Source organism: Microcebus murinus, chromosome 12, assembly GCF_040939455.1.
Source record: "Microcebus murinus isolate Inina chromosome 12, M.murinus_Inina_mat1.0, whole genome shotgun sequence".
Lineage (NCBI taxonomy): Eukaryota > Metazoa > Chordata > Mammalia > Primates > Cheirogaleidae > Microcebus > Microcebus murinus.
The window spans coordinates 80,816,765-80,843,591 of record NC_134115.1 but is presented as its reverse complement, the minus strand read 5'-3'; the positions used below and the strand labels follow the sequence as shown (position 1 = coordinate 80,843,591).

General features: G+C 39.1%; 1 protein-coding gene across 8 annotated transcripts in view; it reads right to left on the bottom strand.

The window, feature by feature from the left end:
* The window catches only part of CNTRL (centriolin), an 88,616-nt gene that overhangs the window by 17,188 nt on the left and 44,601 nt on the right, over positions 1-26,827 (bottom strand). For 7 of the 8 annotated variants that reach the window (XM_076008996.1, XM_076008995.1, XM_076008998.1 and 4 more), the window contains 19 exons: positions 25,355-25,508; positions 24,141-24,361; positions 23,438-23,614; positions 21,077-21,211; positions 18,550-18,695; positions 17,971-18,178; positions 17,279-17,458; positions 15,513-15,692; positions 14,604-14,720; positions 14,172-14,316; positions 13,544-13,692; positions 11,390-11,579; positions 10,015-10,328; positions 7,809-8,017; positions 5,411-5,603; positions 2,032-2,162; positions 1,764-1,904; positions 1,535-1,661; positions 587-751 (listed from right to left, as the gene is read on the bottom strand). In XM_076008996.1, coding sequence (XP_075865111.1) covers positions 587-751; positions 1,535-1,661; positions 1,764-1,904; positions 2,032-2,162; positions 5,411-5,603; positions 7,809-8,017; positions 10,015-10,328; positions 11,390-11,579; positions 13,544-13,692; positions 14,172-14,316; positions 14,604-14,720; positions 15,513-15,692; positions 17,279-17,458; positions 17,971-18,178; positions 18,550-18,695; positions 21,077-21,211; positions 23,438-23,614; positions 24,141-24,361; positions 25,355-25,508 — 3,282 coding nt within the window. Of the gene's footprint in view, positions 1-586; positions 752-1,534; positions 1,662-1,763; positions 1,905-2,031; positions 2,163-5,410; positions 5,604-7,808; positions 8,018-10,014; positions 10,329-11,389; positions 11,580-13,510; positions 13,693-14,171; positions 14,317-14,603; positions 14,721-15,512; positions 15,693-17,278; positions 17,459-17,970; positions 18,179-18,549; positions 18,696-21,076; positions 21,212-23,437; positions 23,615-24,140; positions 24,362-25,354; positions 25,509-26,827 lie in introns of those variants that run through there. The other variant, XM_076008999.1, reaches the window with a different exon arrangement.

Sequence of the window (26,827 nt, the reverse complement as noted above, 5' to 3'; positions counted from 1 at the left end):
GAATTAAGAGAGTAACATATTATCTTCATTTAAATGGCGATGCAACATTACTATGTGCAAAGCAATGTGCTGCAGAGCTAAAAGGCTAAGACATGGCTCCTACTATTGACAGGCTTAGTACTTTGTGGAGAGATAAGGCAGGGATCATAAACACGATCACAAAAGGGTAAGATGCCCTGGGAAACAAGCAGCCTGATATTACAAAACTCAGAAGAGAGAGAAACTCCTTTTTCCAGGGTGAAGGGAAAAGTCAGGGAAGTTTCAGAGAAAGTGTCAGGAAGCTGCGCTGTGAGAAATGGGTGGGATCTGGCTAGTGATGGGAGAGAAAGGGAATTCCTGGAGATGAAGTAGTATGGGAAAAGCACAGAGGCAGGGAAACTTTGGCCATATCCAGAAAACAGGGTGGGTGGAGGGAACTACACATGATAGCCACAGCATGGATCTATAACATAACACCAAACTGATATTACAGGGGAGGCACGACTTCAAGAATTTATATTTTCATTGTTGAGAACCATGAAAATACCTCAAAGAAAACCTATAGCATTGTCCTAGGACTCTCAAGAAAACCTACTGAAAAACATACCCTAATGTGATTGCACTTCTCAGCTACTTCAGTTTCTCCCAGCCTCAGAGCTTCCTGGAGGTCAGCTTTTGCCTGGATCATGCTTTTGTGGAGTAGATGCAGCTCCTCCTTTTTATGCCCTAACTGCCTGTCCAAGGCAGCCATCTCCTGTTGCTGAGTTGTCACCTGTATTAAAGAAAAGGGAAGAGTATAAATTTTGACAGAGGCCACACACAGCCTTCAGTGCTAACTTGGAGATGATTTAGTCCAGCTAAAGGTTGTGTGGGGAAATTAGGAGCTAATATCTGAGCCCCCCAAAACAGCACGGCCAGGCTAGGGGTGCAAGCATGAAATGCCTAGTAAAGATCTTGAGCTCACATACTTAAAATCACTCAAATCATAGTGAGAACAACAATATAATAATAATAATTATCCCTCAGGTTATGGTTTTCAAAGAACTTTCCTATCTATACCTTATTCCATTTTGACAACCATGGTGATGGACGTTAGGCAGAGATTTTAAAAATTTATTCACTTTTTAAATTTAAAAATTACTTATAATTTTAAGGGCAACACATATTTGTTTACAAAAAAAAGCAAGCAATGCAGACATGCAAAAGGAAGAAAATAGAAAGTATTCATAATCTCCCCTTATCAGATGACTACTTTTGTATTGACTAAAAATACAAATATAAGTGTTCATAAACACATTTAACAAAAAACGATCTCATAGAATATTCCATGTTTTGAGACTCACTTCTTTCACTCAATAATATATTGTATTGAACTGGGATTCAAATTGAGTTTAGACATTTAGCCATCATGATATATAGCCTAATTTATTCTTTATACTTTATTTTGTATTTTCTAATCTTTTCTATAATCAAATATGTATTACTTTTATAGTTATAAAACATATGCAGGTTTAATGCAGTCTGAATTGTTTTTTCAAGGCATCTATTGCCATACCTGGCTTTTCATCTTTTCCAACTCAGCTCTCTTGGCCTGAAGCAGGGTCTCAGATTCTTTAAGGACCTGCAGGTGGTGATCCTCATTGTGTTCTGCCATCTCGATGTCTTTTTGCAGTTTCTGAAGCCTACAAAGCACCAGCAGCACTAGAGCAGATCCTATGGGAGACTGACCCCCAGAGCTGTCTTCCAGCACAAGCCCCTTGCAGCCCTACAGAAACTTTACTTACTCTTCTGTCAGTTTTTTCTTCCTCTTGTTTAAACACTGGAAGTCTGAGTCTTTTGCTGCTACAACTTTGTTTATTTCTTTCAAGATTTCTTCTTGCTTGATTTTGTGCTGCTCCAAATCCTTTGCATCAGCCTGGAGCAATCTAAAACACATTCCTTTATTCCCCTAAAGGCCCTTAGACATAACATGCATTATTTATCATAAACCAATTATTATTCTCTTAAACGAAAACTTTTCATTCATATCAATGGCTTAGGGATTCCACCTACCTTAGCTGCTGATCCGCTTTGACAAGGTTAACAGCAGTTTCCTGAGCTCTCTTTTCTAACTCCTCAGCATCTGACTCGGTTTGCAATAAACTTCTCTTGGCATCAGTAAACTTTTCAACAGCATTTTTTGTCTAGAAAAGAAACTGTCATTAAAAGCAATCCAGGGCTGGGCGTGGTGGCTCATGCCTGTAATCCTAGCACTCTGGGAGGCCGAGGTGGGAGGATCACTCAAGGTCAGGAGTTCGAGACTAGCCTGAGCAAGAGTGAGACCCCCGTCTTTACTAAAAAAAAAGAAAGAAATTATCTGAACAACTAAAAAATATATATATATATAAATTAGCCAGGTATGGTGGCGCATTTATAATACTAACTTGCAGCTATTGGCAGTGTAAACTGATAAAACTCTTAGAAAACAAGATGATATAGAAAGTCATTTTAAAAAGTCCATTAATTTTGACTTTATAATTATCAGAAAATAATTCAGAAGCAAAGAAGTACTACATGAAAATGCTCATTGTGTACTGGAATAATATAAAACTTGACAAATAGTAGATTAAGCTAGTAATAATGCAGTAACACAGTGGAATACTGTATAGCGTCTAAATGGTAAGAAGAGGTCAGGTGCAGTGGTTCATGTCTGTAATCCTAGCACTTTGCGAGGCCGAGGCCAGAGGATAACTTGAGCTCAGGAGTTCAAGATGAGCCTGAGCAAGAGCGAGACAATGTCTCTACTAAAAACAGAAAAATTACCCAGGTGTGGTGGTGTGTGGGTGTAGCCCCAGATACTGGGGAGGTTGAGTCAGGAGGATCGCTTAAGCCCAGGAGTTTGAGGTTGCTGTGAGCTAGGCTGGCGCAACTGCACTCTACCCAGGACAACAGAGCAAGACTCTGTCTCAAACAACAGCAACAACAACAACAACAAAAAGAGAGTGAGACCCTGTCTTTACTAAAAATAGAAAAATTGGCCTAGCACGTGCCTATAGTCCCAGCAACGTGGGAGGAGGAGGCAGGAGGATCTTCTGAGTCCAGGAAGTTAAAGTTGCAGTGAGCTACTATGACTCCACTGCTCTCTAGTCTGGGTGACAGAGCAAGACCCTATCTCAAAAATAAAAATAAAAATAAAGTGGGAAGATGACAATGTAGCAACATGGAATAATGTTAATAATATTATGTTGGCTGAAAAAAGTAAATTTAAAATGGTATAAGCACTGTGAGAGCAACTATGTAAAACTATATCTGCATCAACACAGACAGAAAGGCTATGCAAAAATAAACATAGTCATTTGAAGGTAGTGGGACTGCAGATGATCTTTTTATTTCAAAATAATCCATAATGTTATTATAGGATTTTTTAAAATATAAAACCATCTACCCAATTAAGTGGCAATGAAGTCATTTAACCTACACAGAGATTCTTACTGTACTCTAGATATTATCAAGTAGAAACTTATTAATCTGATGATGATTTAATTGTGGCTGAAAAACACAAATATTAAATACTTTCCAAGTATTTAAAAATCTTCCCATGTAAGATCTGGTAAAAACACTTTTTTTTATCAGCTTGGTTTCTTTTTCTGCCAAACATAAAGGCTTAAAACAGTGTCATCGAAAGTTCCAAAAATAGAATTTGGTTTTGCACTTGGTTGAGCACTGACTTGCCTTCAGCCAAAAAAACAAGTTCTGCCTGTGCCCTATACTAAAGTCAGAGGAGTCTGTATGTTAGATTTGTCTTTAAATATCCCGTGTGAATATAAAAGGGTTAGCAAGCTCCCCAAGAGCTAGATGTTTCACCATACTTGTTTCCATGTCAGCTAGCTGGTTTCTGTCAGTTTTATCAGCAAAGCATTGGACAAAACTCACGACACACTCTAGAAGGCCATGTTTCTAAGTAGTTTTTTGTCTCCTTTTATGTCAGGTTTTAATATGTCTGGCACATTCCTTAAAAAACACAGCTACTTCCTCTCTCCTACTCCTTTGTACCAAGCTGCCTCCCTGAGTCATTTTGGGAGGATGAAGGGAAAAGAGCTTATCTTGGTTCACTTACTACCTCGTCCTACTACCAGTGTCATCAATTTTCTTTCATATACCAGTGATAATTTTTTCTCTAGTTCTTCTCATACCTATTTTCTCTCACAGTAATCTAACATGTGACAACAGAAAGAACTGCTCATCTGAAGAGATAAGAACTTTTTCTATTCCTATTAAAGCCATTACACATAGAATTTAATAAATCATTCATTTCAGGTCCTGGGTAATAGATTTCTATTAAACAGATTCACATTGAAATAAAAAGTAACAGTTCCAGCTGGGCATGGTGGCTCATGCCTGTAATCCTAGCACTCTGGAAGGCTGAGGTGGGCGGATTGTTTGAGCTCAGGAGTTCAAGACCAGCCTGAGCAAGAGCGAAACCCCATCTCTACCAAAAATAGCAAAAATTAGCCAACCATGGTGGCACATGTCTCTAGTACCAGCTACTCGTGAGGCTGAGGCAGAAGGATTGCTTGAGCCCAGGAGTTTGAGGTTGCTGTGAACTAGGCTGATGCCACAGCACTCTAGCCAGGGCAACACAGTGAGACTCTGTCTCAAAATTAACTAACTAACTAACTAACTAACTAAATAAATAAATAAATCTATATAAAAAAAACCAAACAGTTCCTAAGGTGTTCCATGTGGGTAAGGAACATTTTTCATCCTGGAATTCTCATCTAATTAAAAAAGCTATTGGTGAGGCAGAACTTTAGCTGTGTCACTCTGGGCCAGTTACCGGCCTCTGAGCTAATAATGGTAACACCGTCTTACCAGGTTGCTAGGAAGGTTCAATAAAGTGGTATGTATAAAATGGCTGACATATGTCCACAGCAGGGAGGGGCTCAATAAAAACTAGCTCCTTTTCTTCCCCAATTTCCCTCTGTGTTGTGGTGATACAAAAAATTTTATATCACTATCAACTTGAAGAAAAATGTAAGACTTGTAAGGTCCACTGTAGCTTAATAGGAATATAAAGACTGACCTGTTTAAAAAACACAGGTATCAGAAACCAAATAATAAAAAAAAAGATACAGGATAAGGAAGTGGGGTAGGCTGGGAACTATATAACTTCAAGAATTTTAAGTATGCTATTTCATTTAATTCATCCTGAACAGCCTACATATTCTTAGCCTGAATTTATAGATGAGGAAAGCAAAGGTCAGGGACTTAAGTGACTTGCCCAAATTCTCACAAGTCACTTAAGAGTCCCTAACTAGTGGATTCCAGCCTGAAACCCAGCTGTCGGACTTAGACAGCTGTGCTCTTCTCACTTGTTCTCTTTCTAACCCTTCATGTAGACAGTAAGCTGTCACTCACGCTGAGCTCACACCCAAAACCACACCAGACATACCTTCTCTTTTGTGTATGCAAGTTCACTCTCAGCCTCCGCCAGGAGTCGGTCAGCTTCCCTAAGCTCTGAACGACGTTTCAGAAGGGTCTTCTCAATGCACTGAATTTCATCTACAATATCTTCATGGTGTTTGAGTGATTTTTCTTTTTCTAATTCAGTCACAAGACTCTCAATATTTCCATCAATGAAGTCCCTAAAAAACATCATATACAGACATATTAAAAGATTTTAAATGTAGACATGTGTAGCCTAACTACTAAAAAGATGCACAATTTTCTAATTTAATATAAGCAGGGACAAGAGAGGCAGCTACATTGGATTATGCTCAAGGTTTATATTTACCTTTTTATTAAATATGGACTACTAGTGACAATAAATATGTAATGTATGATGAATGTTAGAGACAGGGTCTTGCTCTGTAACTGAGGCTAGAGAGTGCAGTGGCCCAATCATAGCTCACTGTAACCTCGAATGCCTGGGCTCAAGCAATCTTCCTGCCTCAGCCTCCCGAGTAGCTGGGATTACAGGTGCATGCCATACTCACTTTACTTATTGTTTTTTGTAGGTCTTGCTATATTGCCCAAGCTGATCTCAAACTTCTGGCCTCAAGAGCCTCCCAAAGTGCTGGGATTATGGGCGTGAGCCACCACACCCAGACTATCTTTTCAAATCTAACAACAAAGATTAGTGTGTTGTCAGCACCTGGCCAAGACAATGTTGATAATTCTATTCTTCTGAGATATAAACATAAAACAAACCACTACCAAAATAATCATCCATTCCCTCAAAGCTATCCTTCCAGACCCAATTCACAGGCTTCCTGGAGGACTACCCAATTATGTAATTTATTCCATTCTGAGAGTAAAACTATAATGATATTTGACAAATCACAAAGCATGACATACGATTCAACACCCCCGGGATAACAAGACAAAATACTTGAAATTTACTTGAAAATTACTATCAGTGACTGCAGGAGAGAAAAACATGAAAATAAATTCAACATATTAACAGATTCTTTCTCTTTAAATGAAGGCATACAGATCACTTTTTACTCTCTTCTTCGAACATTTTTGTGTTATCCAAATTTCCTAGACTAACCATTTATTACACTTTTATAAGCAGGAAAAGAAGTGGCTCTCCTACTGCCCTACCATCTCCTCCAAAAGCCCTCAAAATATAAAAACTCCCTCCAACATGTATAACCACAAAAACAATAGATATAATCATCCTTCCAACCCTCAAACATCTAGTTCCACCCTTGTAGGTGTGGCCTTTGCCTTCAGATCTATTAGTCAGTCATGTGTCTGCTCCTAGATGGCAGAGACCATTTCTTACCTCCATGTGCTCCACAGGCCCCCCTCCCTCCCAGAGGCCTGGGCCAGTCTGACTTAAATGACAAAACTAGAGAAGTGTCATAAGTTATAGACTACTGCAAAAGACAGGCTTTTACACAATTGACCCAACCAACAGATGATGCATTAATTAACTGACCCTATGCCAGGCACCAGGACACAGAGATGAAGCCTAGCTACTAACCTCAAGAAGCTCCTGGGCTCCTCAGGAAGGGGGATCCTTGACTTTTGTTCAGAAAGAAAGGTTGGAGTTAGGCAGAGGGGTAGGGAAAGGATAGCATGCGTAAAGGTGTTGAGGCAGTAGAAAACACGGTGCTTGGGAAGCCACAGGAAACTAAGTAGGCCAGCCCAAACATTGTGTGTGGGTAAGAAGGATAAAAAACCCAGCTGGGGTTAATTGTGGAGGGAGGTGTATATTCTGATGGAGTGAGAGTTGCATAAGGGAGTAGCAAATCAGATTTACAGAGTGTCAAGGACAGAGTGGAGAGAAAGAGATAAGACATGGAAGGCCAGTGTGGAAGCTATTACAATGGCCTAAGATGAGACTGATTAAAGGACACAGCAGTGGAGATGACAGAAAGGGATTAGTTTGAGTTCTCTGGATATAGAGTCAGCAGGACTTGGAGACCAACTGGATGCCTGGGAGAGTGCGGGAAAGGGAGGAGTTGAGAACACCTGCTATGTTTTTAGCTAGGGTTACAAGGCAGGGGGAATGGTTCTGCCATTCCCCAAGAGAGACCATAGAAGAGTTAATTTGGATTATTGGCCAAGAGAACTTAGACCTGCACTGTCCAATATGGTAATTACCATGTGGTTATTACATTAATTAAAATTAAATTAAAATCGGTTCCTCAGTTTCATTAGCCACATTTTAAGTGTTCAATAGCCACATGTGGATAGTGGTTACTGTTTTGGACAGTACAGATCTAGAACATTTCCAACATCATTGAAAGTTCCATTAGATAGTGCTGATTTAGGTTATCTTAATGAACTAACACCATATTCATATGAATTATAAAAATATAATGGCTACTAATAATTACTTTTGCTGTTGACGTTTCTGGATAGTTCTATGTAATTCTTCTACTTCATGCTCCAAGTCTTTCTTCTCTTGCAAAAGACCATCGATATCATAATGCAGTTCTTCCATTTCTTTCTCAGATTGCCGCTTGGATGCTCTCCTCCACTGTTCTTCCCGTCTCTTTGATTTTAAATGCTGTGTTATGTCTTCTAATCTAGAAACTTCATTCTCCTGAAGAAAGAAAAAAAAAAATGCAGTACTGAAACATCATAGGATGCTTCCCTTCTTTCCTAACAAAAGCTGAAATTAACTGTGGTTAAAGTGGTCTGTATTAATATGATGTTAAAAATGGTGGTAGAGGCCGGGCACTGTGGCTCACGCCTGTAATCCTAGCACTCTGGGAGGCCGAGGCGGGCGGATTGCTCGAGGTCAGGAGTTTGAAACCAGCCTGAGCAAGAGCGAGACCCTGTCTCTACTATAAATAGAAATTAATTGGCCAACTAATACATATATAGAAAAAGTTAGCCGGGCATGGTGGCACACGCCTGTAGTCCCAGCTACTTGGGAGGCTGAGGCAGGAGGATTGCTTGAGCCCAGGAGTTTGAGGTTGCTGTGAGCTAGGCTGACGCCATGGCACTCACTCTAGCCTGGGCAACAAAGTGAGACTCTGTCTCAAAAAAAAAAAAAAAAAAAAAAAAAAAAAAAAAAAAAAAAAAAAAAAAAAAAAAAAATGGTGGTAGAGTCTAAGATTTATGTATGAAAAAAAATTAAGTCAAGCCCATTTTTTCAATGTCAATGATGAAATGGACTGATAGAATTTTTAACTTTTCCATCACTCTAACTATGGTTGAAAATCATTCACCAAACCTCCTGTGGACATCTGTCTCCAAAGAGGTCAGCACCTAGCAGAAGAGACAGACGTAAGTCTCTCCCTCCTCTGGACACATGGGATGCGAGTTGTCTGAGAAGGGTGCTCAGAGGAAGAGGTGTTTTGCTGAGGTTTTGAAGAATGAATCAAAGGGGAAAGATCTAGGCTGAAGAAATAACATGTGAACACCTGGGAAACTATATAAACAGTTGGGTTCTCTGGAGGAGTAAAACCATCACTTTAAGAGACTGTCACTAAATGTTGAACAGAAAAAATTGCTACAAATTATAATATGCATTGAAAAACTGCAAGAGAATGTGAGTGACTACCATTGGTAACCATGTAAATGCATATGTACCCTCTCAATCTAGTCTGACTTATTAAAATGGGACTGGTGACTTGTTACCCAGGTGTCCTAGTCTTTTATCTTCCCCTCAATCTGCTGAGAGGGGAAGAAAAAAACAAAGGCCCCAGGTGTTCTGAGTTTGAAAGAGGCGCTTGGGACCCATTTTATTTTTTTCGAACCAAAAAGTTAGGAATTAATTTAGTGATTAGGAAGTAATAATTTCTTAGAATCAAGCTTAAGAAAAGAATAAGATATACAGTAAGAATTTACACACAGTCAGCTTATAGTGCCCACAAATATAGAAATGTTGGGCAGTCATTAAAATACTATTTAAAAACATTTGTAAAACCACAGGGAAATGCTTGTAACATTAAGTGGGAAAAACAGAATACAAAATTATGTACAGCATGAACTATGAAAATAAATAATAATCAATAAATCCTACCACCCAGAGATAACCCCCACCAAAACATAGCTGTTTGCTATTCATGTGCACATACGTGTGTACATACATACACATATAGGTACATGTACAAGTACAGGCATTAGTTTGTGAATATATCTATACACACTTGTCAATAGAAACATACATAAGTTTTGTAAAAATGGTTAATTTTTACAAAATTAACTGAAAAGCATTTCTGAAAGCATCTCTGTTATAAAGTGGCTAAGTCAGGTTTGTGAACAGGGCTGTGACTCTCACTCCTGTTCGCAGTATTTTTTTTCTCGAGACAGTGGTCCTGCTATGTTGCCCAGGTTGGCCTCTAATTCCTGGGCCTCAAGCAATCCTCCTGCCTTAGCCTCCCGAGTAGCTGGGATTACAGGTGCACACTACTACACCCAGCTCAGTAGTTATTTTAATAAGAGAATGCTTGCACAACTCTAGACATTAGCCTTACAAACACACTTTTGGGATATAATCCAGTCATAAATAGGTCTTCTCATTAAGTATATAATCTTATCAGTCACTCATGGAAGGAGTGTGGACAGGGGATTGTATATCTTTCCACTTACTAAGTTATGGTGTTCTGGGACGTTGCAATGCAGCACACCCATAGGGATGAGAGGGACAGAGAAGTTGGGGGGTGGAGGTCCATATATGATAGGGGCCCCAGCAGGAGGTGGGCCATAAACAACAGTGCCAGGGGTGAGAGGTCGGCTATTGTTGGGCAAGGGAGGAGGTGGTGCATACAGGGCCATGCCCTGGGGTACAGGAGAACCATCAGGTAGCACGGTATACATCATGTATCCAGGAGGAGGCACAAATGGGGGTTCCTCTTGGTCATCGAGCTCACTCTCTTCTTGGCTATCTCCTCCACTGTCTGCATCTTCGAAGAAATAAACAGAAGAGTGTTTTACCCCCCACAGTTTACTAGGTAAATAAGTTAATTAGAGAATGCAGCATTTAAGCCAAGATACTAGAGATGTGAGAATAAAACTCTGAAAAAAAGGTCAAAAATAGTTTTGAAAAACATATCAAAATATGGATTCAAAATATTTTCAGTGGCTGATACTTGAGTTTTTCTTATGTCTACCTGTTGGTTTGTTTCATTATTAATTTATTCATTTATTCAGGAAGCATTTGAGTGCCTGCTTGATACTACATAAAAGACCAACAGAGATGTGCTATGTGTGAGATCTCATAGCACTCAGTGCTTATTGCTGTCATGACATATAACACTCTCTACTGTTGATGGCTTACTTACTTATCTCTCCCAAAAGCAGAAACCATGTTTGCTGATCACTGAATCTAGCATACAGCAGGCATTCAATAAATAGTTCCTGAATGAACAAATCCTCAAAAGGTAGGAGTCCCATTTTACAGATTAACAGTCTCAGAGCAGCTAAATAATTTGCCTAGGATCACACAGCTACTAAGTGAAAGAACTGGGATTTATTCAGATTGGACTCTTTCCCCCTGGAGCTTTGGAAGACAGACGTATAACACTTCATTTTAGCAGGGTGGGATTAATGCCATGATGCAAGGATACAAGGCACCATGCTCTAGTAAAGGCTAAAAAGCTGCTCAGTCAGCCTGGGTGACGCAGAGTGGAGGAAGGCTCCATAAAGGAGTATTGTTTGAGGATCGACGTCTTATTGAAGGATGAGTAGGAATCAGTTTGAAAGAGGAAGGAGGACATTCCAGACAGAGAATTTAAAACATGGAGGTCTAAGGAACGTGGCATGCTGTGAGTATCTTAAGCAGTCAGGTTATGAGGTGGGAGAGTGATGGGAGGTGAGACAAGAGGTGGTTGGCCAAGATCAGATCACAGAAGGCCTCACAGACCTACCTAAGGGGTTTGGACTATGTCCCAGGAATTGCAGGAAACCAATAAAAGATTATGAAACATGCAAGAGAAATGCAACTTCTCTATGTGATGTGACTTACCTCTATTTGGAAATGATTTATATAACCCACTCCTGATGGGAGAATAAACCCAGTACCCTGAGGCAGGTAGAGGCCCATTGCCTTCCTTCCCATCTTGCTGCCCAGTATGTGATTTTCTAATGGGAGTTGAGGCTGTGTACTTTAGGCCAACACCAGAGTCCTTGGTGGCCTGGGAACCGTGGCTGGAAACCTAAAATAAATGACAGCAGAGCACGCTATCACAAGTAGAAAGGCTGATTTTGAGAAATGTCAAAGTCTAGAGCAAAGCTGAGATGTAGCAAAATTGAGAAAGAACTTGGTTTCTATTCATTATCATAATTCTCATCTTTCAGACAAAAGTTGAGAAGTGATTACACAGTCACATAAACTGCAGTTCCATACACATGGTTCAGTTTATTTATGACCCTCTGGACTTGATCAACATGGCAATGTCAGAGGGGCCAAGAAAAGAGGAAGGCTGTGTGTTTACAATGGCTGGGGTCACGTCACACTGCTCTGTGAAAGTGAAGGGCTCAGAGTATGGTGAAAGCAGACAAACCAATGTCTATCCTTTCAGAACTTATTTAAAAATATTCATCTCCTATCCTTTCTTTTGGTAAAACTTTCTAGAAATAACAAGTCCTTGACAATGCTGAAATGTTATCTACTTGACTGTGTTAATTTTATGCAGCAATGCTCCAAGAGAAAGGAATGAAAACAAGTTCTACATAAGTGATCAAACCCCTAGGTGTCAGCCTCTCTTCTCCTCATCTTTCCTGGTGGTTTCTTTTTCTTTTACCCTGTCTTTGATGGCCCAGCAATCGAGGCAAAGGAAACCAGCAAACATTCAAGGGAATCTAGTGATATCAGTCTTATGCTGTCCTGGGAGCTTGGCATGACTTTAACACTCTATTCTGCTTCTTTCCCTCTCCTTCCCAGTCTGTAGGTTTATCCTCCAAACCCTCACCCAGCTCAGGGTTACACGTTTTGCTCTAACTTACAGTTTCCACCTCCAGCCTTTTTCCAAAGCTTCCGTTAGATTTCTGAGAGGAGGACCTTAGATTCTGCTCTTCAGGGTTCTGGTTAAGTCTATCAGCCCTGGGATCCCAGTGTGCCTAAGCTGTTTCTCTCTGACTGTTGCTTATCTGCTGATTCTAGGAAGATGGCACCCAGCCCCTCTGCTTTCAATGAGTATACCCTCCTCATCTGACCACATTCGGGCATCAAGCCTGATCATTTTGTCTCCTTAAGTTCTCTTAATCCCATATTTCCTTTTCCAGCTCCACTAATCTAGCTCTGGCTCCTATTCTTCACTTGAATCCGTTTAAATAGTCCCACAGAAAGCTTACCGTGCCACACGTCTAGCCTCTACACTTAGCCAGAATATTCTTCCCAAACTATAGCTCTGAGCATGTTAGCACACAAATAGTTTCCCATGGCCTCCATTATTAAGTGCAAGGGATTTTAAGGCACTTTAAGATGCATGACCCCAATCTACTTTTTCAGCTTCATCTTTCACTGTTCCCATCAAACCCTCCAGCCCTACAAGGCTATTTGCCATGGCTAAGCCAACTCTCCTCTTCCACACAAGCTCTTTCCTCTCTCCAAAAGTTCATCCCTCACTGCTTGCTAAGTGCTGACTGTAGGACCCTGCTTGTGAAGCCTTCCTTTCTGAACTTCCCCATGAGATAATTCTTAATAACTCTCTGCAACTAGAGCACAAAGGTCAAGTCTCTTGGTCATGCACATCACTGTTTTGTAATCACACTGGCATGACCCATGAGCTCTTTGAGAGCAGGGGTTGCATCATTCATTGTGGTACCCCATCACTGCCTAGTGTTCCCTAGCACTTGGCCTAGACCTCAGTAAGCACTGAATGAATATTTGTTAAAAGGAAATGAAATCTAGGTGCCTATTTTTCTGTCTGAGCCTCTGCACAATTCTATACCCAATTTCAACATGCTCTCTGGCCTTAAGTCACCTTTTCCCCTTTCAGTATCTTCATTTGGAGACCCCACAACATACTACCTGAGCATGAACAGACAATTGCCGTCTTTCCTGGGAAGGCCCTATTTTCATCTCAAATATTAAAAACACTGAAGAACCTCAATGTGTGGCTTAGCATAGAAATGTTCTTGGCACCTGTTCACAATTCCAACATCACAGAATTCCTACTTTTGATGATGACGGTGGTGGCATAAAGTACCAATAGCCTCGTCTTTTGAAAGGATCTGCCATACTGCTGATGTAATCATTTTGATAAGAAACTTCACGACGCAGTTCTGCAATTTCTTCTAAAACATTTTCAAAGCCTCCTTTGTTGTCTGTAAAGGAAAGCCATTCTATGAGGTTGGGATAAAATCATTACTTCCTTTCTCTCTCAAAATACAAAAGAGATTCCATGGGAGCCAATGAATTTTATCAGTTCCTTACAGCTGACTTTCAGTCTGCCCTTTGGTAATTAGTTTTTGCTAATACTGAGATGACAACACATCCTTCTGTCATTCAATTTATAAAGTAAGTCAAACAAAGCAAATAAACAGATTTGTAAACATTATTTCTTTTTAAATTATTATACAAATGCAAACCTCTTATCTCTTTTTTAATCAAGTCCCTCGATATTACACTTACATGAAATGTTTTTAAATTCTTTGATATTACTTGTTAATTATCAAAGCTCTCTAAATCAAGCATGGGGTTGATTTGCAACAGTTAAATCCATTTTATGAAGGCAAAAAACAAACAAGATGATTTGATTTTAGAACTACAAAACCATTGCAAAAATCGAAGCCCAATACTTTACCAGCCCCAGTGAGGTCTAGTATATTCCGCAGCCTTGTAATCTCTGTCCTCTGTCGCTCCATTGTCTCATGTAGTTTCTCCAATTCTAGCACCTGTGAGTTTGCTCCTCCAGTACCTACATCGGCTTTCTCCATCTCAGTTCGAACCTATTAAAAAAATCACACACACAAAGTTGCCAATGAATTAATTTATTCCCAGATGTGTTTATCCTTGCTAATTGATAATTCTATAGTTTTTGTTTACACTTTGCCAGTGAGAAAACCACATTAACTCCTTATATTTATACTGCACTGCACCTGGCACACTGTAGAGGATAAAGTATTGATTATTGATTGCACTGCAAAATTCTTTGAGAAATCACCTATAGTAATTTAGTCTTTTAGGAACTGATAAGGACCTAGCAAGAAGAAGGTCTCAGGGTACCAACACTGACCTGCTCCTCCTTCTCTCTGAGAAGATTCTGCAGGAGTTCAATCTCAGCTTCTGCTCGAGTCAGATCCCTGGCCGCTTGCGCTGCCTTTCTGCTGAACCTCTCTGCTTCCTGCAACTCCTACTGGGACAGAAGTATGAGAAAGGTAGCACTACCATCACAGGTTGTCTTCTTCATTCTTTCTTCCTCTCAGATTGATTCTTATATGTTCATCACATTGCCTGCCTAGCTGTCCATGCACATGTGGTGCCAAGCCCCCCTTCTCCTGTGTTGTTCCCATCACTGGGCAGCCTTCCCTGCCCCCAGAGGGCCAAGTGGGCAGGGTGCTGCCTCAGAAAGAACAAGGGCTAATTTTTTTTTTCTGTTCTACAGTCTTCCATGATTGATGTCTCTCTGGACTCTCATCATTAGATTTTTTTCTCTTATGATTAATACTATCTTAATCTCATCAGCATTTGTATCCTATAAAGCACCATAATAGACATTATATCAGGCAGGAGTCATAACAGCCCTATAAGGTAATATATTTTCATAAATATGTCCTGTAATATTTTAGAAGATGAAAAATTTGAAGTTCAGAGGGATTATATGACAAGCCTTCAAAACCCTCATCCAGGTATGTGTTGACAGCTACCTCCTTAGGCAGATCCCTACACTTTAAGGTAGGGATAGTATGTTTCATTTGATGGTTCCTTTCAGGACTAAATATATTGAGTACAGGGCCCATGGTAGCACAAAGCAAATTCTTAGGGGTTGTGATGGGGAAAATACAGTCTTTAGGCATTAAGAAAAAGATAATTTTACAATTGTTTATAAAATAATTTAAGTCTATAACAAGAGATCAAGAATACAAGTTGTTACATTTTTTGACAGCAGCACTGGTGAAAACTTGTTCTGTACAAGTGGACTCACCTCTGCACGCTCCTGGTTAATTTTCATAACAGTTCCATGAAGGGACTTAAGTTGGTCTTTGGCAATGGTGAGCTCAGCTGTGGCTAGCTTATCAGAGGTGGCCACAGCTTTCTTTAGTTTCTTCAATTCTTTATCTAAACCAAAAAACTGCTCCTGAGATTTGGCATCTTCAAGTTTCTTCTAAAATAAAAGAAACAGTAAGTAACAGATGAATCATTTGGTAGCAATGAATTAGGATGTAAGCTCCAGTAGGCCAGGGACACTATTCACTGCTGCATGCCCCATGCCTAGAACTATACCTGATACACAGGAGGTGCTCCATAAATATCCACTGAACAAATAAATTTAAAAATCTCAAAACTAAGATAAATTTAGAATCAGTCTTCCTAGTCAAGAATCTTAGTGATGCTAACTTCATTCATTCATTGGAAAAACATTTCTTGGCACCATCACCAAGAAATGGATGGACCAGCCTTTAAAATCACTGAATCCAGCCCTGGGCACATGGTGGTGAAGAAAGAACTTGACGTCTCTGAGGAACTGAAAGGAGGAGCACAGTGAGAAAAGGAAACATCTCACTAGAATCCAATTATGCAGGGCCTCAAAGGCTTACGAATTTTGTTCTTTATCCTAAGATCAAAGGAAACTGTGGGGAGAGGGACTGACTCTAGCCAGTCCACATTTTAGAAAGAACATGCTGGCTGCTATGTGGCGCAGGGTCATGCGAAGTGGCAGACCTGTCAGGCAGCTACAACTATTGTCCAGAAGAAATGATAGTTAGATGAGGGTGGTGGCATCAGAGAAGGAAAAAGGACATATATTCCAGATATATTTTGGAGGTGGATTCAAAAGGGCTTGGGTTCTCAGTGAAGGATGAAGTATATCATTCACTGAGGCTGGGAAAAGGGGGAGATGGTAGGTGCGAGGTGTGGAGAAGGTATGAAACAGTGGTGCATGAAGAGAATGAGTTCACCAGAAAAAAGGGTCATGTTGCCCATTTGAGGCTAGTGAGTTTATAATGACACCACCATGGGTGCAGGCCCAAAGAACGCAGAGAGCTTCAGTTTTATAGGGAAGTAAGATAGGAGAAAAGGGCAAGAGATCTGAGGATATTTGCAAAAGAATGGCTATAGTGGCAGAGCATGGAATTTCAGATGGACAAGGAGGAAAGTAAAGATAGGAAGGGCTGAACAGATAGAAAAGGTGTGACTAATAAATTAGAAGCTCAATAAGATTGAAAAATTGTTAGTGTGGGGGTGCCATAAGAGGTCATGATCAGAGTAGGACACTTCAGTTTGTGATTTCAGAGCTGGTAGATACAATTTCTGAATTTGACAAAATCTAAGATGTGACAATGGGAGTAGATGGTTGAGGTGGAATGGAGAAAATCCATCATAGAGAGGCCAGGTATTAGAAAGGAAGATGAAGAATTTAAAAATAATTTCCCATGGATGTGTCCGATTGGGCAAAGGGTTTCTAAGGAGTCAAACTCACCCCAATATCATTTGTTAAGTACCACTTAATTGCCTCTAAAGTCCCTCCTTACATTCCCAATTTTTGTTTCCATCTATGATGACACCTTGGTCTCAGGTCCTTGATTTGGTGACATGGATCCAGGTCCCTCTTAGGTCGGGTTCAGCTCTGTGCCAGCAATGCAGCCAAAGGCTACTTTGGATAACACTTCTCTCAGCTGACCCAATCACCCACCAGTGGACAGGACCCCGGGCAGAGGTATTTACGCGTCTCACCTTCCTAGCCTTCCCTACCTTTTTCTCTAACTCTCGGAGTTGGGCCAGAATTCTTTCCTTCTCTTCATCAGCTTCCTGAAGTTGGAGATCTGTAAGGCCTTGGATTTCCTCCATACTTTTTAGATTTTCTTGCAAATAATGAATTTCATTCTCCAACTGCTGGATTCTTGCTTCATGTTGCCTCTTATCAGAATTAATCTGTGAGGAAATCAAGTTTCAAGAATGATTTTTAGGCAATATATGCTTTAAACAAAATAAACACTTTTTATAGAATTATCTTTCATTTTAATGCAGGCTGTTAATGAAATTTTGTACTAATTGAGTTACCAGTGATGGTTTTATCTAGGATACTCTCCAGGTTCCATTTGAATGTTTCCTTCTTCATTAAAATCATTACATAAAAAAAAATCTGATTCTGGCACCACACTACACACTATACTCTAGCAATGTAGTATTATTTACCCACCTGTTAGAAAACATCTCTTACTTGCTTCCAAAACAAGGAAAGAATAATGTCACAAAACAAGCCTGACTTTGACATCATAACCATATTCAGGGTTGAATTTTAGTCATGCTAAAATTGACTTGTTGTGAGTCAAAATAACAACAATAATGTTATATTTACACGAGAAAGGAAGCATTGTAATTTGCTGAAAAACATTAATATTTGCCAAACACTTCCCTCCAGCTGCCTCTTGCCCTTTTCTTACTCTTGCTTCAAGGGCTCTTTCAAACGCCTGTCTGAACTTTTCTTGTCCATTTGCCAGTTTTTCTTGCTGCAGAGCCATTTCTTCTTGCAGTTTCCTCTCTCTTACTTGTGCTTCCTCTCTTTCCCACTGGGAGTGTGCAAGAATTTCACTGAATTGTTTCTGTAAATCAGCAAGACTTTTCCCTAAGATGTCTGAAGGACTATGGATTCTGGTAAAGAAGGAAAAAAAGATGGTATAAATGTGACATTTTATTCTTGATGTTGGATGCAAACATGCTGTTAATAGTAGTGCAAGAGTATAAATAGCTTTATGGAAGGACCGGTCAATCCTTAGCAATTTACTTAGAACATCTCCTAAGGGCAAATCACTGTTTTATCAAATCAAATGACTGTTGCTACTCCAAAAACAAAGGCTTATGTCAGGTTAACAATAGGTCATGGAAACACCACAAGGAGAACCCTACAAAAGAAATCAGCCATTAACAGAACTTAGAAGGTTGAGTTCAGCGCAGAACTGCACATTCACAACTCTGAGGTTGTGTGGCCCACTCCATACTTGGAGGTCTTGATTTTCCCTTACCTCATATCCCCAGTTCCTAATTTCAGTTTTGTCCTTAGCTCATCCACACGAGCTGCCACTTCTTCTGGACGAATCAAACCATCAACCACATGGTTAAGGTGATTCTGGAAATCTTTAAGTTGCTGTTTTAACAGGTTATTGTCATCCTATGAAGGGGGTGAAATGGGGAGTGTATGTGTTATATGCCAGTATAGTTTCACTACTAACAAATTAGCAAACCTATCTAGACCACAGAACTAAATTCAGACAATTCCTCTGTTAAGTAAAAAGAAACTGCTAAAATTTCCCTAAATTATAGAGAAAAATAATTTTATATCCTAAGCTACTGATTGTATTCCCCTGAATATCTACATTCTATCTGAGTGATTAATCTATTTCAAACTCGGTCTAACACTCTTAAACTAAAATGGAGAATTTAGAATTGCCATTAACATGTTTTTAAGTTCCTGTCCCATCTGGGGTCCTCTTTATCTGTAAACTGTCCCTGCCCATTGCCCTGAGGCAGCTGTTTCTGTACTATTACCTAATCCTGGCCACAGATGATCTCACTCAAGGCCAATAAATGCACTGACTAGCCAGAAAAACAGGTTCTCACTCTCTCCGCAACTTGAACCAAGATCCAGTACAGCAAGTCTATATAATATGTGCTGGACCTGGAGAGATATGTCAGCTCAGGGCTGAGGTCCATAGTGAGCCAAATAAATGCTCAAAGAGATAGAGAAGGAGAAATGAGAGACCCAAGTATCCCCTGAGAGACTGATACAGCAGCTCTGATTCTTACCAAACTATCTCCTTTCTCAAGTTAGCATGAATAGGTTAAAGTTCATTGCAACTAAATGATTTCTGACAAAGACAAATGTAGACTGGGGTGGTTTAACTTGTGTTCTATATCAAGAGGATAGTTGGCCAAGTAACCAAAGGACCTAGTTCTAACTAAGGTAGTCCTATAATATGGGCCAGCATTCTGGAAAGCTGACTTCAGTTTCTACCTTGGAGGAGATGGCCCCTGAAGAATACATTTTAGTCATTTTCTATAAGAGACGTACACTGAAGTATTTACGGGTAAAACAAACATGTATGAGATTTTTCTTTAAAATATTCTAACAAAAAAGGTGGACAAAATGAAACAATGAAAGTTGATAACTGTTTATATTGGGTGATGAGCAAATAAAGGGTCCTAAAATTATTTTCTTATTGTCATTATTTGAAAATTTCCATAGTAAAAATAAAAAATGATAACCCAGTGAAGACCCAATACACGAGAATGGAAGAATAGAAAACATGACCGGGTGCGGTGGCTCATGCCTGTAATCCTAGCACTCTGGAAGGCTGAGGCGGGCAGATCGCTCAAGGTCAGGAGTTCAAAACCAGCCTGAGAAAGAGCAAGACCCCGTCTCTACTAAAAATAGAAAGAAATTAATTGGCCAACTAAAAATATATAGAAAACAGCCAGGCATGGTGGTGTATGCCTGTAGTCCCAGCTACTTGGGAGGCTGAGGCAGGAGGATTGCTTGAGCCCAAGGAATTTGAGGTTGCTGTGAGCTAGGCTGACACCACCGCACCTAAGCCCGGACAACAAAGTGAGACTCTGTCTCAAAAAAAAAAAAGAAAAAGAAAAATAGAATAGAAAACATGTACTGTACATCTTTTATAATATTTGCTTCTGAAGTTGAACTGACAGCAGTAAATAATCTACATTATTAGATTTCCTTAAAATTTTGGAAAAAATATTTGCAGTGTTGGAAGAAGAGAAAATTTGAGTGAGCTTAGTCTTATCTGTCACAAATCCCCCTCCATGTTTTTTTTGGAAGCCTTCCTCCAAACCACATAAACTTTGCCCCTTTATTTCTGGTGACAACAGGTGCTACTTCAGGCAGCCAAGTGGGCCCCTGACCTCACAGCTTTAGAGATCTGAGTGTTGATTCAGGTACTTGTTTGTTCAGACATCTGTCCTGTTTGAGAGTTTAATTGCCTGAAAAATTCTATTCACCTGTTTCTGCAGTTTATTGGGCACATTATTGTGAGATCAGCCATAACAATATTCTGCCATACATTCGCATAAATATACAATGGTTGCATTTTTAATAGCATATTTACTGAGAAAGGAATTGTGAAAACTGTTTACTGTAATCCACTCTAGTTAAATTTCTGGATAATTACAAAGATATTTCAGTGGGAGAAGAATGCACAAATCTGATAATTTTAGCTCAGTCTTGGGAAAAATCTGCTTCTAGAAGGAATGCAAGGTATTGCTTTTGCCCATGGATTTACACACTATACTGTTTACTACTAACACTGCCTCCATCTCTCTGCATCACCATAATACAAGTATACTCTTATTAATAATCTTAAAACCACAATCACAAGAGAACAGAGGCAATAATATTGCCCCACCCAGAATTCCTCTTTTTCTAATAATTCAAGTTGCTTACTACATGTTAGAGCAGGTTGTTAAGTGCCTGACTAAAGACATCATCATCTTTGGGTGTCCTGTGTCAGAATAAATTCTAGAACAACAGATTTCTACCTGTAGCTGTTTAAGTTTTGTGTGGAGCTGAGTATTCTCTTGTTCCTTTTCTTCTGAGAATTGGGCTTTTCCAAGGGCATTTTTGAGGGCTTGTCTTTCCTTCTCAAGTTCTGCTTGAAGAGTTGATTGTTCTAACTGTTGCCACAGGAAGCAATGACATGAAAGTGTAAAACAGTAATAAATTTATGATCTGAAAAGCCTAAATAAATTTACATATATCCATAATCCCTTGCTAGTACGGTTTTACAACTCAGTTTTTATTTTATACTCTCTAATTGAAAAATCGAAGTTTTTTTTTCACATGTCCCTTAAACTATTAATACTTAAGGAGAAATATGCATCAGAATCAGCTCAGCCCAAATACTAAATCAGAATCTTCAAGGGTGGGCCCAAGCACCTACTTTTAAAAGTTCTATGAGTAATCTAACAATTATTGCTCTTTTTTCCCCTTAGACCAGTATTTCTCAAACTGTGGTCCTCAAGTATATGTATGAACACATGGTGTACCTAGTAAAAATGCAGATGCCCAGATTCTATCTCAAATTTGATGGATCAGAATCTCTATGGCAGGGCCTGAGAATCTGCATTTAACAAGCTTCACAAGTGACTTCATATAACTAAATTTTACCAATCAGAGATCTGTAGAGTTGTAGATCAGAGAGAAGGTATGTTATGTTCCATACTCTCAATGTGTGGTTTGAAAACCAATCCTGGCAGTCCTGGTGATAAGGAAGGGTGGGGAGTGTCCCTTTCAATACCAAGTGAGTCAGTGAAAAAGCCAGGCTTTTATAATATTTCTGTCAAGAATTATGAGGACAAGTGTGGTGGCTCATGCCTGTAATCCTAGCACTTTGAGAGGCCAAGGCAGGAGAATTACTTGAGGCCAGGAGTTTGGGACCAGTCTGAGCAACATAGTGAGACCTTATGTCTACAAAAAATAGAAAAATTAGCTGGGCATGGTGGCATGTGCCTGTAGTCCCAGCTATTCAGGAAGCTGAGGTAGGAAGATCACTTGAGCCCAGGAGTCTGAAGTTGCAGTGAGCTATGATGATGCCATTGCACTCTAGTCCAGGCAACAAAATGAAATCCTGTCTCAAAAAAAAAAAAAAAAAAAAAATAACAACAAACCACAAAAAAACTTCTGGGAAAAAAATAAAGGACAATAGAAGTTCAAAGGACAGGTGTTTCAAGCTAGTTCAAGCTAGTAATGGCTGGCTTGAAAAGAAGAGAATTTATTTAAAAGGAAATATCACCTAAAAATTTTATTTACTATTATTAAAAAATATTTACTGTTATTTTAATTGTTTCCCCCAACTCTCTTTTCTGAGACTCTGATCTTGTCAACTGTAGCTGTACAAAACCTGGTACTCTTGAGAAATATAATATAATCCTGATAACTGATCATTTGATATCTTATAAAGAATACAATAACATAATTACTACAATAAACCAGACCTATTTTCAGTTCCTTTTATAATCATATGAATTCTCCTTTACATGTATTCTTGAGATTCAAAATATCTTATTTTATTTCATTTTTATCCATTAAGCACATATTGATGCTTCTCATGTGTCAGGCACTAAGAAAACAGAAACAAGTAGATACGACTGTAGCTGGAGGCATACTTTCAGCACTTCAAATGCACTGTGCTCTCTCTCCTTGGCTCTCTGCCTAGAACACATCCCTTACCTCTAACCCTTTTTCACCATGCCTCTTCTGCATGGCCAAATCCTACTCATCCTTCAAGCCTTGGTTGAAACATTTCTGTGGAGTGGTCTTCCCTGACTACCCCCTCCTCTGCAACAGAACCCTGTCCCTTTCTTTCTCCCACACCTGTTTCACCTGCTGGACTGTCAGCAGGTGCTTTCCCTAGAGCATCCATAGCACTTGGCCCTCAATGGTCAATCAATAAGTATTTATTGGATGAATGATACTTTCTCTAATTTGCAAATACATTTGAATACAGGTCCTTCAATCAAGCATAATAGGAAACAGCAAACTAAAATTTAACATCAACTTAAAAGAGGTCTTTTAAAGCTGTTCTATGAAAGAAAAGCCAGAATTTATTGAGTATCAACTTCTAAGTGCTGTCACATCCATTATCTCATTTGTCTTCACCACGAGCATTTCACAGAGCATGAGTAGGCTGGGAGGCTCAGAGCCATGAAGTGATGTGCCCATGTTCACACAGGGCTAGTATCTGAACTCAGAATGTCAACTCCAAAAATCTGCCCTTTCTATCACTCCATACATACTATATTAAAAGGTGCTTGATCTTAAATTAAGATACAAGTAAAGGAAAGACGATATCTTAAAGTACAGGCTACTTAGTTTCTAGCTGGCTTTATGCTCCTACTTACCTGGGTAAGCCTTGTGAGTTTTTCCAACTCTTCCTTGAGCTGGCTGGCTTCAGCATCCTTTAGTTTCAACTGAGCCTCTAGCTCAGCCTCATAGGCACTGAGATCTCCCTGGGTCTGCTGCAAGGATGCATTCACCTCATGCTGCTCCTGGAGGGCGCTTTCTAGCTCTGCAAGCTCCTGGAAAAATTCAGTGTGTTTAACTATGGAACCCTCACTATGCTGCTTAAGCATCTGCAAATCATTATAAGTAATTTGAGCACTGTAAACTAACTGCTGCCTGTCACAGAAAGTTTTCATTAGCTGTGCACATCCTGGTTAGAAAACAGAACTCTGGCTAAATGTAAGGGAAAGTCCAGTAAGTTACAAACATGCTGTTTCCCAAAGCCACCATCTGTGTGATACTTTAAATGAGTCTGAAGACATAAGAAGGAAGAAAGGAAAAAAATCTTCTACTTTCGGAGAATAAGATTTAAGGCCTATTTTTCATCAGACATAGGACTAAATGTTTTCACATTCATTATTTCATTGTATCTTCATAATAACAAGTTGTATAAGGCAACTTGTACAGTTTTATAATTTTTGCCATAAGGCCACTAATTCTTTTTGCCATTTATAATTGACCTGTTAACTTCTTCAACTAACTTAATTTGGACATTATCACGTTTCAAGCTAGGGTAAATAGGCAGGAAGAAACAAGTCATACCTTCTTCATATTTTCTGCATCCATGGCAACTATTTCCAGCTGGTCCCTTTCCTGCTCGACTTCAGTCAATTTCTGCAGCAATGTCTCTTTCTCACCTTGTAGCTTCCTACACTCATTCTGGGCCTGAGTTGCCTGGCCTTTGATGGTCCCCAGGTATTCCTGTAACCCACTAATGACACCTTCCAAATCCTTCTTCAGGGCTTCATTTGCTGCTATTTGGCCTAAGCAAGATGCAAAAATGGTAATAATGTATATTTTAATAGTACTGCATTCTCTTTAGCTATTTGTTATTAGCCAAGAGTGAAATTCTATGCTTTCAATGATTTTCTATTATTCATAGTATGGGAGTATTAAGCATGTATACAATAAAAATACTATATTTCATGAACAATGCTTATAAAATGCCTGATTCATGCTGTAAAAAGTTTAAATAACTTCCAAATAAAATAATGAAAAATGTGCAGCAAAACCATGAGTACTTGCTATTAGATACACAAAACAAAACCACCCTGTATACAAAACTCACCCAAGACTGGCAGCATAAGCATATAACCTGATGACTTAAAAAAGAACCACACACATACACAACCATATATAATACTAGATACCTTCTATGTGCCAGGAACTTAATGAACACTATGTCAATTAATCCTCCCAACAACTAATGATTGAGATAGAAATAACTTGTCCAAGGTGACATAGCTGATAATGGCAAAACAGGAACTGGGACCTTTTTACACTGAGCCCAGGGTCTTACCCCAACAGCCTATTGACTTTCCTCTTCCATTATTATAAGAATGTCACAATTTAAATTTGCATTGCAAAAGTAGATCCCAAAGCTCTTTCTATACTCTTCTTATAACTAGACACTGAATTCCTTGATGCCAACAACCATTTCACTCCTAAAAGGATCTTATACCATAGACAAAGACAACCATATGCCAAAGGTTATCATGATGATGTATTTACTTCTCACCTACTGAATGGAATGACCTGAACTCACAAGGCATCAATGCAACAAAATAAAACTAAAATAAAATTTTTAAATTTTATTAAACACAGTTGGGTACTTACCCTGTAAATATTTCCCTATCAAATACTGGTACTAACAGCTGAACTATATTTGGCTAACATTTGGATTAATACCTATCTTTATAATCTTTCTTTTATTAATAATGAAACTGATTTACCTTAAATCAAACTTAAATTCTCACCTTCAGTAAGTTGTTGCTCAAGGTCCTTAATCTCTTCAGTCTCCTTAGCAATTCTAGAAAGGATTGCATCTAAACGGCTTTCAAGTTGTTTGTACCGCTTGTTCATAATGTCAAGCTGTTGTTCTTTACCCCTTTTCTGAGCCTTCATATGGGACTGAATTAAAAAAAAAATCAAAAAAACTCCAAGTTCTTTAAACTCTTTTAAAAAGTAATAATCCTTAACATTTTAAAAGGAAGAATAGAAAATAAAATGTAACAATTATCATCTATTTTGTGTCAGGCTCTCTATTTTTCCATGTGAATAGTTTCATTTAAACCTCAGGCCAACTTGATATGGGGAATCACTTCTATTTTACAGATGAGAAAACTGAGGATCAGAGAAGGTGAGTGATTTTTCCAAGGGCACAGCTGACAATGTAGCCAAGTTCAGTGTTATTTGCACTGTATTAAAATGTGATTTTTAGGGGGGCGGGTATATACATAGATAATGAGTGAGATGTGCACCATCTGGGGGATGGTCATGCTGGAAACTCAAGACTTGTGGGGAGAGTGGGGGAAAGGGCATTTATTGAAACCTTAAAATTTGCACCCCCATAATATGCCGAAATTAAAAAAAAATGCGTGTTTTAAAAAGGGTTTCCAGAAGTTAATTGATTATATTGACATATATCTATAGAAAAAGACTTAAAAGGTATATTCAAAAAATGTTAACAAGGATTATATAACTACATTTGATTTCAACCAAAAGACTGAGAAAGGATGACAAGGATTATATCTGAGTGGTGAGTGGATGACAGGAGATATTTTTCCTTTTTTAAAGAGTTTTTTTATATTTAAAACTTTTATAATATATAAATAAGTAATGCCTTTTTAATCTGAAAAAGCATATTAAATGTACCTTTTTAAAAAAAGAGATTTCTTAGAGGAAAATAGAGACATGAAATACTTGGAATTCAAATTTATTTGCAAACATTTTGCTTTTAGATGCAACAAACTGAAAACCGAGAGGGACCTCAGAGACCACCTCGCCCTGAGAGTCTCAAGATGATGGCCCTAGGGAGGCACACCCCTCTGCCACCACACTTGCCTCTGGGTGGAACACACCCACACACCCTGACAGGCCTTGCTACTGACTGAAAGAAGTGGATTGCACCTCTCAGGTGTGCTGGAGAAAACAAATCGAGAACCAAAGATCTAGCCTAACCTTTATTTGTACACATGAGAAAACTAAATCTCAGATCCATCAAATGACTTGCCCAGGTTTCCTTAGGCAATTGTTCATATGGAGACAATATAAATCCCCAGAGAACCTTTGCCCTCCCACTCACACCCTCATGATCCCAAATTTGCCCCCAAAGGATCAGAGGAATAGAACAATAAACAGAGAGAGAGAAATAGAAACTGTATAAGAGTTCGAACTAAGAACACCATGGTTCTCAAGTCTAAGACCCATTCGATTGTAAAAGAATATTT